This window comes from Calypte anna, chromosome 1, assembly GCF_003957555.1.
Source record: "Calypte anna isolate BGI_N300 chromosome 1, bCalAnn1_v1.p, whole genome shotgun sequence".
Taxonomy (NCBI): Eukaryota; Metazoa; Chordata; class Aves; order Apodiformes; family Trochilidae; genus Calypte; species Calypte anna.
This window is the reverse complement of record NC_044244.1, coordinates 60,134,191-60,147,416: the sequence shown is the minus strand read 5'-3', so window position 1 is coordinate 60,147,416 and position 13,226 is coordinate 60,134,191. Positions and strand designations below refer to the sequence as shown.

The following is a 13,226-nucleotide window of genomic DNA, read 5'->3' as shown; positions in this document are numbered from 1 at the left end:
AATCCTATGACTTGTGTTATGACCCACAAAATCCATTACAGGCCCTAATTCAACACAAATTATTTTCCAGTTTCTGTTCTCCCATCATATCTTGAAAGCTAGTTTAATTTTTGTTAGAAATATCAGAGAACAAGGAGAAAGAGTTGGGACCAATGTCTTTGGCAGCACAACTCAGACAGTTCTGATTTTGATGGAATTTGAATAAGGTATGCCAACAACTTTGGTCACTGAGAAACAAAGGATAAAATAATGGCCAATATTGACAAATACCTATTGGCTCGTTTTCTTCCATAACGGTGCTGCCTGCAGTACTGGTGAGCTCATGTTCCTCCTCAGCATTCACTAGTTCCTTGAGCACTGCCTCCACAATTGGCATTACCATGGCTGTGGTGGATGTGTTGGAAAGCCACATGGAGAGCACCGTGGTGCAACACATAAAGCAAAGCAGCAACCTGGAGCACAACACAGGGAAACCTTCCTGAAATTTCTGACATTTTCTTTAAGAAATACTAAAGGCCTCGATGCCTACAACAACCCCATGCAGCTCTATAGGCTGGGGACAGAGTGGCTGAGAGCAGCCAGGCAGAAAGGGACCTGGGAGTCTGGATCGACGGGAAGCTGAACATGAGCCAGCAGTGTGCCCAGGTGGCCAAGAAGGCCAATGGTATCCTGGCCTGTATCCGGAACAGCGTGGCCAGCAGGTCCAGGGAAGGGATTCTGCCCCTGTACTCAGCACTGGTGAGGCCACACCTCGAGTCCTGTGTCCAGTTCCGGGCCCCCCAGTTCAGGAAGGATATCGAGGTCCTGGAAGCGGGTCCAAAGGAGGGCAGCCAGGCTGGTGAAGGGACTCAAGCACAGGCCCTATGAGGAGAGGCTGAGGGAGCTGGGGGTGTTCAGCCTGGAGAAGAGGCGGCTCAGGGGAGACCTCATTGCTCTCTACAACTCCCTGAAAGGAGGCTGTAGCCAGGGGGGGGTTGGTCTCTTTTCCCAGATGACTTTCAACAAGACAAGAGGGCATTGTCTTAAGTTGTGCCAGGGGAAGTTTAGGTTAGATATTAGAAAGAATTTCTTTACTGAGAGGGTGATCAGACATTGAAATGGGCTGCCCAGGGAAGTAGTGGATTCCCCATCCCTGGAGATATTTAAAGAGACTGGATGTGGCACTCAGTGCCATGGTCTGGTAACTGCAGCGGTAGTGGATCAAGGGTTGGACTCAATCTCTGAGGTCCCTTCCAACCCAGCCAATTCTATGATTCTAATATTGTCACTAGTCCACTGATAACTGCACAGAGTCTTTTTCTTGTTGTGGGTGCCAAAATACCATTCTGTGCACAGATAAAATGCTGCCTTGTGTAAGGGCTATCACAATACAACATAATACTGGAAGCTGTTTGCTGCTTCACATGGAAATCAGCGTGTGATGTGAAAACCAGCATATTTCAGCATATCCAGGATTTAAGCATCCTTATGCATTTTCTAACCATCAGACAATAAGGAAGATAGAGACTTAAAGCAGTATCAGTAAAAAATAGAAAGCAAAGAGGCAACAAGCCAAGGAGTAGGAGGTTGCAGAAAGAGGATGCGAAAAGTTGTAAACTTTCACATTCTGAAAGGCAAGGTGGAGAGGAAAAAGAACCCCAAATCAAGCAAGCTTTTGCACGTGGATAGGAAAGTCAGAGTTGTTCAGGCTGTTGCTATTAGCTTCAAACTGCCCTGAAGTCACGAGTTGACTCACATGCCTGGCTTTGCTCCAGCCATCATGACCATACGCAGGGCGATTCGCTTGTGGAGGTTCCACTTTTCTACAGAAGCTGCCACACAAATCACACCCATGAGGAGCAAAGTTGTGTTCTTGAAATATTCAGCAGCCACCTACATTAAGGGCAAGGAGGAAAGAGTTAAAACAGCAGTAACTACCCTACACTGAGAGCATGCTGAATGAGAATATGATATTTTGGATTTTCTCCCCCTAGAGAAAGAATGACAGGGAGCTGAAGAACATGAAGAATTTTTGAGTCAAAATGTTCTCTCTTACACATTTTCTCTCCCATTCATGTTATGTTTACAAAGAGAAAGTCTCTCTTCCCACGTATTAATTGGTTTCTCTGATTTGAAAGGATAAAGAGAAACTTTACTTCTTTGAAAAGGTTGTTCACAGCCTGCAGTTAGTTGTAGCGGGAGGAGCCCTTCTTGCTCCTAGGGCTGATCCTGAGGCCTCGGGGTTTAGCCCATTCCTGGACGATGTCCTAGGGCTGTTCCTGAGGCCTTGGGGTTTAGCCCATTCCTGGACGATGTCCTAGGGCTGTTCCTGAGGCCTCGGGGTTTAGCCCATTCCTGGACGATGTCCTAGGGCTGTTCCTGAGGCCTCGGGGTTTACCCCTTCTTGCCTGCTCCTGGGGCTCCTCGAGCTGTGGGCTTCTCCATCTTCACTGAAGAGTGAGAGCCCTCTCCGTGGGTGTCAGCTGCTCTCTTATTGGCCCCCTGCTCCTGCACATGCTCAGGAGGGAGGCCAGACACAGGAGAACCCACACCCACTCATCAATAACTCAGGGCACCTGGTCCTGTCTCACTACAGTTAGTCAGTCAGCTAGGCCTAGATTGAAATAATCACAGCCAAACATGAAGGAAAACAATTATGGAAAAACATGAGGGAAAACAAGCAAGAAGACACACATGCATTGAAAGAAGCTAATTTGTATGCTTTTCTGCTTTTTCATTCTGGAGATGTTGTTGTCCATCATCTTATTTAGATTTCTTATGTGTTGTTCATCGGTTGGGCAAAACGTGGCATCCCCACAACTTCAGGAAAAGTCTTTTGGGATGTTCTCTCTGCATGCAATAAAGGAAAGCTGTGATACTCCATGAACCCTGTGCCAGAAGTTTTCACAGTGGAAATCCATATCCACTGTATTAGTAAAATAAGGCAAAGTTGTTTTGTTTGGTTTTTTTTTTCCAAAAAGAACTTTATTTTAAAAAGAATGAGCAAAGACATCATCTGGCTCAGGAAAAAAATGAGAGTCCAGGCATGGTCCCTTAAGGAAGGGTTCTTGAAAGTGTGGCTTGGTAAAAGAAAAGATTATCTTTTATTTTAAAAGATGAAATAAAATAAAATTAAAAATTTCAGTTCTGTGAAGTGACTGAAAAAATAACACATGGAGCAAACCGAAACATTCACACACACACTTGTGTGAAAACAAACAAAATGGGAGAAAAAAAAAAGTTATAAACAGATGCTTGGAGTCTAGCTAAATATTTAATTTTATGATTCAATTCTTCCTGAGATGTTGTTGGAATATTTTTTCCAAAAATATAGTTTCTTCAGTTTAAAACTGTTCCACTAACAAAATGTAGGTGCCAACATTTTAAAACAATAAAAACCAGTGGAAGCAGTGTTTTTTCCATTATCCCCGGTTATACTAATGCTCCTCCATAAAAGTGCAAGAATGACCCTAATGTTGTTTTCTGAAAGCTGCAGTACGTTAATTATATAATTATATTTATTTTAAAAATCCCCATGGTGACCTTAAATAGACTTGGCCATGGTACTTGTGTGCCAGAACTTTTAAATATCACTATTTTTGTATTCTTCCACTGGTTTCTTTCTCATTAATTTTCTTTATCTTCCTGCTACCTCGTTAAAAAAAAGATCTTGAACTGAATGAAAAGAAGCCATCAAGCCAGCAGCACAAAGGATCTGCTGTTTTTCTTTATTCCTTTCACAGATGCTTTGGAGAAACAACTGAATACCAATATTCTTATTAATACACACATACACATATACGACTCACTGGCTCATATTCTTAAGCCCTTGTGAGTTATTTGTAGCTTAAACTGCTAGACAAGAATCCTGGGTTTCTGTGGCTCTCCAGAACAGCAGAAAATATACTGTAGGAGAAGCACCAGCATTATTTATTTTAAAATAGAGGGTGTTACTTCTGTTCCTAAAGCAAATAATACACTATTTGCACTAGTCCCACTGTCATTTAATTTGTTACTACATTGAACTTCTGTGAGGTTGCCCTGAAATTTTCCTTCTCCAGTAAGTTGCAGAATTTTGTAGTGAAAATTTTAACCAGTTTACCTTTATGTTAAGAAAAAAAAACAGACACACCTGAAAATATTTAACTGTGTCTGTATGGAAATGTACACAATTGTATTAGACAGGTGTTATACCTTTGGGAGGAATAAGGTCAGTCATAAAAATCTTGGTTCGTGATTGACTCCACCCATTTATGGGCATGCCAAATGCCAGATTGTGTTGGAAAATCAACAGTTTTATTTATCTATCTATATATATAGATATATCTACATCTACCTCTATATATCTATATCTATATCTATATCTATATTCTTCCGTTTTCTTATCTGCATTTCTACTACTTATAAATCAAGTATGATGCCTTCTTACCCCCAAAAAAGTGAGAGAAAAAAGTGGGAAAAAGAAAGCTGTAGATGAAATAAAATGAATTCTAGGCATATCATGTAAAAACTTATTTTCACCAAAGCTCAAGTAAGAAAATCAGAACCGATTGAAGTCATTTTTGCACAGCTACTCCTTTGCCTTGGTTGCAAGGCAGCACTAAGGTTACATCTTGGGAAAAGGACTAGATATTCACCTGAGTAACAAAATTGTCTAGTCTTATACAGTAAATGGTATTTTTTTTTTTTTTTTAGAATATGTAGCCTCATGGCTTGTGCAGCATCCATAATAAATTTAATTGGAAGGAAACTGTGCAGTTTGTCACATAACTGCTTTTTAGATGGTATGGAGGCAGAGACAGGTGAGATCCTTTGATGTAGTAAGTTTTGGGAATTGTTGGTGAAGCAGTGACAGGATGGACACCCCTCTTGGCTAATATAGCCATTTCTATATCTATCTTCAGCAGAAGAAAGAGCTGGTTTGCCCAAGTTACACATTACAAGATGTACAATTCTTCCTCCCGCACATCTTATTCTTGCTAGACCGCTAAGATTAATTTTATCCAAATAATGAACTGATTAAACAATTAAAAAAGTACACACTGTTCTGACCTCGCTGGATTTCATGACTCCAAAAAGTGGGTATAGGAAAGCAGGAACTAAGGCTGCTGCACCAAGAGGTACTGCTTCAGAGACCCAGAATACAGCTGTCACGATCAGCACGTAGGCACACGAGGCTTCCTGCTGGGAGAAAAATGGAGGGGTTACACCTTGCTGCCACAACCCCTGCTATGGAAGCCTTTGTGAATCCATTCATAGGACTCATCAGAATGCATCTGCCTGGATTTCCATAAACTCAGCAAGGACCTCCCAGGGAGCAGGTGCTTGAGCCTGAATCTAGGCTCCCATCAAAAAGGCCAGTTCTAGAAGATTATACTAATGTAAGGTTTTTCCCCATCCTTACAGCGAGGGCAAAACTTCTAGGTAAATATATCTATCAGCAAAATAATAATCCCAAGTCCATTTAAAGGTTTGTTTTAATTTCATAATCCAATATTTACCCAATGTTCAAACATGAATCCTCAGGCTGGGCCTCTGGAGATGGTATTTCTACACATCTCCCCTATGTTGGACAGAAACAAGAACTTGTAGCTTGCATGATTAAACAGGAATATTCACATTTGCCACAGAACGTATAAGGCCACATTATGGACTCTCTTAGGACATGTCCTGAGAGATATTTTTTAAAACAGTGTACAAACCTACATTTTTTGTCAGTTGATTTTTTTTTTTTCAGATGATTTCTACAGACCTTGGAAGGAGACCACAGACTCAATGGGCTTAGAGGAAATGGGTTAATAGAACTAATAAAAAAAATATGCTGCTCTCCAATGTCCTTATAGAGAAAGCCAAGACAACATCATGCTGAAGATTCATGGAGACCTGGCATACAATGGGAAGGTTATCTTCTGAATGATTTTAGTTCGTGATCAGGTAGTCCATGGAAGTCTTCTGATTCCTTTTTAAGATAGTTATGTCTTTATTTATGAAACTCAGTGGAGTTCTCCTTAGACTCAGTTTGCTACACTTAGAAACCTGGAGATATTTGCTGCTAATTATTACTGAAATTACACCCAGGAAAATGTTTTGCCATTCTTTTTCTCACATTTGAAGTCTGCTCCTGTGTTGGGCATTTCTATGGAAGCTCATAGGTCTGCTCCGTTTTTTACCACCTATAAATTTACTCCTTCATTATTCACTGCATTTTCCATATCAACTTAACAAGACCTACGGATTCACAGCTCACAATGGCTATTGTTTAGAAAATACATCTAATCACAAATCTAATTTCATTGTTTCCTGACTTAATTATTCCCCAAATGAAGCAGCTTTCAAGAAGTCACGCAAGCAGTTCTTGTGCTTGTGCAAATCAACGGGTGTGTCTAACACTGCATTTCTTTCTAATCAGTTTTGTGAACAAGGTAGTAAAGTCCAGAGTAAGACTACATGGGGGTCTAGGTTCAATGAAATGAACCCAAAGCTTGGATTTGCATTTATATTTATACATGTCCTTTTTACATTACAAAGAACCACAATTTGTTCCTCTTTTTTAGGCAGAAAAAAAAGCTAAGAAAAGGCAGAAAAAGCTAAGATAGATTACTATGTAACAGCTGCCTTACTTGTTTAAAAACTGCATCCAATCTTACTCAGAAGCAGGGGTTAAATTAGCTTCTAGGCATTGTTCTGACTCCTATTTCAGAAAAGTATAACATTAAACAGTTCTTATTTAAGTAATCAGGGCCACCAAAATAACTGAAACAAGGTTATCAGGAAAAATAATTTCCTCAAATTAGATAAATTCCAATTACTTTAAAACTTTTACTTTAAAGCTTATAAAGAGCATTTGAAAAGTTACTGGAGAAATTTAGCTCTGTATTATTCCTTTGTGGGTGGACAAGTACAATGAAACAATGAAATTCACTCAGTAAAAATCCAACCAAATAGTTTTGAATTAAAGACAGAAATAATTTTAAAAGTCAGATGACAGTAGAGATTACTAAAAATCTAAAAATATTTTAGATGAGAGTCACAGAGCTGATGGATTGGTTCATTACATTAGCCAAACATTAGCCAATTTGCTTCTCAGTTACCTCTAACAACATTTTACTTCAAGGTTAATATTCTACAGGGAGCAGAGCATAGGGTCATTTTTGTGACCTAGTGACTATTTGAAACATTTTTTTATTTTTTAACTTATTATTTTCTGCTAAGACACTACTATGCTTGCATTGGATCTGTATGACATCCAGCAGCTGTTGAGGATAAAAAAATGCCTTTTAATGGAAAAGCTTTTGTTTTTCTTTTTAAAGCAGCACAGATGTAAGATCCAAGGGATATGTTTTGCCAACATTCACAAAAACAATTTCATCCCAACCTGAATCTAAACTATTTTATCTCACACCAACAATATACTTCTTTTACTTATATTTAATTTCTTTGACCATGTATCATTATTTTCTATTGCTTCTCTGCGTGTAGCAATTTAAAAAAACAGATGGAAATGGAATAGGACAAAGGGAAGTTGTATCTCTTTAAAATCCTAGCTGCAATGAGCCTTTGTGTTTCCTATACACGAGGCTGTAATCATTTTAAAACAAAATTGAAATAAAGAACATTTTTACATTGTGTAAAACTGAGTAGCAATTACTAGGAAAACCAAGTTTGATAATCTCCACTAAAAACTTAATCAGCTTGTCTAGCAGTTGTATTTATTTTCTAAGTGCTTTAAACTAGCTCATTTCCAAGAGAAACCACATTCATCTCTTATACTTAACTCAGCTGAAATGATATATTTAATTAATGGTTGCCAGAACTACATAGAACTGAAGTAGTGCTTCACCTTTCTCACTTCTTGTTGTGCAAATGAAAATAACTGTTAAAGCAAACCTCAGGGCTTGGAGAAGGGAATAGGAAGCTATATGATGGCTGGAGGAACTGCTACCTGTCTTTAGTCAGTCCTTTAGGAAGAAGAAAAGCAGAGCTGAAAGGAAGCCATGGGTAAAAATTCCACAAAGAGGTCATACATAAAACTTCTGTAACTAAAATATCTGAGAATCTCAGAGTGATTAAAAAGAAGAATAAACTCTATGTTGGAAATTCGCCCACTTAAGTGTGTGCATTAAATCATTCCATCTGTGGATGGTCAGAACATGTTCTGTGTTTTAGGGTCCATTGATGTGGCATCTCAAGGTTTCAGCAACACCTCATGCTGCAGGTCTCACAGCTTCCAGCAACTCTTGTTGAGTTTTGAGGAGTTGAGTCCTTGATTTGCTTCAGTGTGGTCACAGAATCAGTGCTCACGGGAGACCCTGCAACAACTGACTGAATTCAGGTGCCATGATTCATTCACTCTAGCACAGGTGGCTTTATGGAGAAAGGTGGATAAAGATGAAAAAAACCAAAAAAACAACATAAAAAATGCTCCCATGTCACTGTTTATGAAGGAGAAAAAAGAAAGAACGAAAAAGATCCACTGTTTGTAAAATACATAGTGGTTTTTTTTTCCTATATATTTCATGACCTGAAAGGGACTGATCATGTCCCAAACCTGCTGTACAATTCATAGTTCAGATATAAACTTTGGAAAGGGAAAAAGAATTCAAAGAAATTTTCTCAGGTTTATTTTTTACTTAACCATTTCTTGAAACTTAAACTAATAGAAAAGAAGCTGTAGATGTTATTCCCTTAATCTGTATCTACAAACAGTTCTGAGTTTATTGTTCTTGCCACTGCCATGTGATGCTCCTTTGACATTTCTAGAGTTGTGTTGTTATCATCAAGGAAGCTTCAAGCTGGTTCCCTGCAGAAATGCAAATATAAACCACCTGGCAATTCTGATCTCTATAAAAAAGAAAGCTAGCTAAAAAAATTGTCTGATAAATGAAAATATAAGTAAATCAGCAGGTGACAAATCTAGTTTAAGGTTTAAGAAATCATATTCAATGTGTCTTAGTAAAGTAAATACTGCACTAAACCATTTGGATAGTATATTGTCTACTGAGTTTATCTGGTGTAGATGTTTTCTTAATAGCATTATGAATATTTGTCCAACCCCGGGTCCAGTTCACATCTATACTTCACCATCTGTGGTCACTGTCATTCATGTATACATAAAGTGGATGTAAAACATCATCTGAAGACTTTTCATATCACTTTGCTGTAAAGCAACACCAGGAGGTATTTGTTTAGATGAGCTTACACTATAAAACAGTAATCCTTGCAGCAATACCATCAGTGAGCTTCTGTTTCAGCACCCATGTAATGCTGTTACAATCCTGTAGTTATTAAGAAGTTTCCTTATTGCACCTCTGAATCTGGTAGGGAGAAAACATGAGTGGCAAATTTCATTACAGTGAATCTCATGTTTCCTGGGAGAAGTTCTCAAGGGAATAGAGGATGCTGCAGTTTAAGTGCAGATGGACAGATCAGGGAGTGCCTGTTCCTATGTTGCCCTTCCAGTGACACTGGGAAAGCCATACAATTTCTAGTCCTTTGCATCTCTGTTCAGCTAAGTAGTAGGATTCATAAATCCTCTGTTACTAGAAGGAAGAATTAACCTTTAGCAGGGTAGAGGGAGATAAGAAAATTGCTTCACTGTTTGGCCAGCTTTATGTCTAGCACTGTGGAGGCACCAGCTGCAGAGTTTTTAATACATTGCAGTTGTTGATAAATTAAACATCACCATCTCTATGAGGAAGGAAAACATTGATATTGTATGGTTAACAACAGCAGAGAGATGCCTAGAGAAGAGTTAACCACATGGCCAAGGGTACTCAGTTGCTCCAGAAGAATGTCAGGAATGCAGCTGCATTCACTCCTGTTCCAAGGTGTTAGGCACAAAGTGTTCTGTCCTTTTTCTTCTGTATCCCTTTGCCCTTTGTATTGTTGGGCATGTTTCTGAGCCATCATTTATCAGCCACTGTCAGAGCTGCAATGTTTCAGTAGAGGTGCTTACACCTGCTTTAGAGAATTCAGTGTAGTGGTCCCACATGGTCTTAAGTGTTTGGGTCTCAGCTCCAGCCTCACTTTGATTGCTGCTGTAGAAACCCACAGTAAATTGAAATTTCATCCATGTGTGCTTCTTATTAAGAACTAAAGACACTAGAAGAAAATTTTCTTGGACATGTTTGCTCTGTTGCCTCTGGCTCACATATAGTGTTGTAGAAAAAGAAGAGATACAATATTTCTACTTTAAAGTAGGGCTTTACTAGCTTCACCTGATCCTTCAGTTCTGCTTGTGAGATGACTCAAGGTATCTCTGGTTATTGCTGTGATGACTTCTCAGCGACTTTCCCAGTCCTTCAAATTTAAGTCTTTGATTTTTCTAAAACCTACTCTTATTCTGGTATTTGGGTTTCTTTTTTGCACACTGCACACATATCCAGCATGATTAGTTACTGCACTCACAGGCTTTGTTAAAAAGAGAATGAAAATGTACTTACACTTCTGGGGTATAAGAGTGGCAGAGGTAGCAGAAGAAGTGGGATGAGAACAACAAGGAAGAGATTTCTGGATCGGAGAATCTCCTTCATTATTGCCATATTTTTCTACTTTCTGGAGGCTTTCTTCTTCTTGGGTTTCTTGTCCTGTTCCTCAGATACTCCAAATTCCACTTCACTGTTTCCTTCACCTGAGCCTGAATTTCTGTGAAGTGTCTCTCACTGCTTTATTTCCTATCCCCACCCAGTCACCTAAAACTTATTCTTCAATCTGTTGTTTTGAAAAGATTTTTCAATTAAAAAGACATTTGGTTTATGTAGGGCTCACCAGCACCTCTGAATTATTATAACACCATAGCATGCAGAGGTACTCAAGTTGGAGCATAGTGATCTTTTGAAAACTTTTTTAAAAATTCAGAATCACAGGTGTATCAGTGTTGCATCCTTATTCTCATGTTTTGGAGAGTTTTTTCTTCCATTTTCTAGAGCAGTAATTCTTGTTGTCATAAGCCAGAAGAAATATGCTTCCCTCTGTTTCTTTTCTTCCTGTTTGATGATCTGAATGTCTGAAATGCAGTTTTCTTTTCTGCTGGAAAATTAGTAAAACCAACAGTTTATTGTTCAGTGCACCTAAGCAAACTCAAGGTATTCCTTCTTAAAAATAAAAAAAACTAAACCATCTGTAGCTCCTCCAGGTTTTGTTTCTCTGCTGTATTTTTGGCTACCTTTACCCTACTTTTGTCCCGAGCTTGGAATTCATAGGGCAGCAATTCCAACACAGATTATACTTGGTCTCAAAACAAAAACTTGTTAAAAAGCTTCCTTCAATTCCTAGCTCACCAATGAGGACTCTAGAAGGTAGCAGTTGCTCCACCCATTATCCAAATCCCAGTCAGAACATTTGAGAAAATCAGCAGCCTCCTCTTTCTAACATGCACACAAACAGACAAAAAGACATTTTTTAAATTGCTGAACAGTTTGTTTTTCTTTCAAGGTCCCAGTACTGATGTTGAATAAATGATCATTGTTTCCTGCAAGTATCTTTTGTCTTTTATGTTTCTTCCATGCTGATCCATGAATACAACTGATTCATAAGGCATGAGCTGATCTCTGTACTGTTTAATGTGCCCTCAGCAACTGTAGGACTCAGACTAAAACTAAGAATTTTATGGTTTTCTATTCCAGTCTTCTAGTGGAGAAATATTTCTACAACTCTGCTATTATTATTGCTTTTTCTTGTGAGGCAGCAAATATTGGATATTTAGCACTGAATCCATCAGCTGGTTGAATGCACAACCTGCAGATGGCCATCTGTTTGCCCTATAGCTCGTAGGAATCCACACACTTAGGATTTTCTATGCTCCCAAACCTTGCTTGCCTTTTACCTCCCCACACTGTTACTCAGGCACAAACTGAGCTCCCCAGGATGAACTTGGCTGCCTCTATGACACTGAGTCCTGGAGCACTGTCAAAGACAGAGCTGCAAAGGAGTTTTGATGTGCAGGCTGAATTCTTCCTGACATTACTCATTTGATCTAAGGCTGTGTAACTTTTCTACACCTTGAAACTTCCATCAAGCAACAGAACCTTGAGATCCTTCAGGCAAAACTAGCAATTTATTCTGGAACCAAGAATATAATAAATGTGAAGATTTTGGGTTGGCCGCTGCAGCCAAGGAATTTATATCTGTTTTGTCAGTTGTTTCTGAGAAAGTAAAAGAATGCCTAAAATATTAAAAAAAATTAAATTCTTTTAGTGAAAAAACCCCCTATATTTCATTGTACTTTTTAACATTCTTTAACATCAAAGAGTGGATAAAACTTAGAGGCAATGGATTTAACCCTGTGGGAGGACTGTCTAGAAACATGACTCCATCTCAATTGATGAGATGTAAATGGAGCTTGGGAGTAGGAAACCCATTCCTCCATCTTAAGCAATACTGAAAGAAAGAAGTTGCCCTAAGCCCAAAGAGCTACCTGGAGGCAGAGTGCTCTGTCCTGCTTGAACTTAGGAAAAAAGAGGCACTCATTCTTATTTATTATCTCCTCTGCCACCTTTCAGAGGGAAGGGTTGTTCCCTCTTTCCTGTATTTGCTCATAGGAGGAGCTTCGTAGTCTTAGGTACCCAATTACTCAAGCTGCACAATCCTAAATAGTAAATCTGATGCTGAAATAAATACAATGCAACCCAAATAAGTTTTTTGTAGAATATTTTTATTATTATATTGACAATCTCAGTTAAATTAAGCTTGGCAGCTCAAGAACATTACCAAGGAATAAATCTTTTTCCTGCACTACATACAGTACTGGAAGGGGGGAAACAAACTTGGAAAAACTTTATTTTCTGTTGAGAAGATAAAAGTTTCAACTACCACTTTGTAAGGTATGTACACCATAGGAAACAATGGGACATTAAAAACTATCTGAATTCTAATTTGGGGGGGATACTTACTAATGAGTAAACACTGACTGCTTGGCAGTCCTGTTGTGAGGAGGAAAGGAGAGGAGAGGAGAGGAGAGGAGAGGAGAGGAGAGGAGAGGAGAGGAGAGGAGAGGAGAGGAGAGGAGAGGAGAGGAGAGGAGAGGAGAGGAGAGGAGAGGAGAGGAGAGGAGAGGAGAGGAGAGGAGAGGAGAGGAGAGGAGAGGAGAGGAGAGGAGAGGAGAGGAGAGGAGAGGAGAGGAGAGGAGAGGAGAGGAGAGGAGAGGAGAGGAGAGGAGAGGAGAGGAGAGGAGAGGAGAGGAGAGGAGAGGAGAGGAGAGGAGAGGAGAGGAGAGGAGAGGAGAGGAGAGGAGAGAGGAGAGAAGAGTG

The 13,226-nt window shown here is 39.3% G+C and overlaps 1 protein-coding gene across 5 annotated transcripts in view; it reads right to left on the bottom strand.

Annotated features, from left to right (window-relative positions):
- SLC13A4 (solute carrier family 13 member 4) overlaps positions 1–11,179 on the bottom strand; it is a 28,061-nt gene extending 16,882 nt beyond the window's left edge. For 2 of the 5 annotated variants that reach the window (XM_030469272.1, XM_030469274.1), the window contains exons 1-4: positions 10,422–11,179; positions 5,032–5,163; positions 1,736–1,872; positions 271–452 (exon numbers count right to left, since the gene is read on the bottom strand). In XM_030469272.1, the coding sequence (XP_030325132.1) occupies positions 271–452; positions 1,736–1,872; positions 5,032–5,163; positions 10,422–10,520 (550 nt within the window). In that variant the 5' untranslated portion in view covers positions 10,521–11,179. The remainder of the gene's footprint in view (positions 1–270; positions 453–1,735; positions 1,873–5,031; positions 5,164–10,421) is intronic. The other 3 variants (XM_030469273.1, XM_008500619.2, XM_030469275.1) reach the window with 2 other exon arrangements.
- Positions 11,180–13,226: the final 2,047 nt, after the last annotated feature.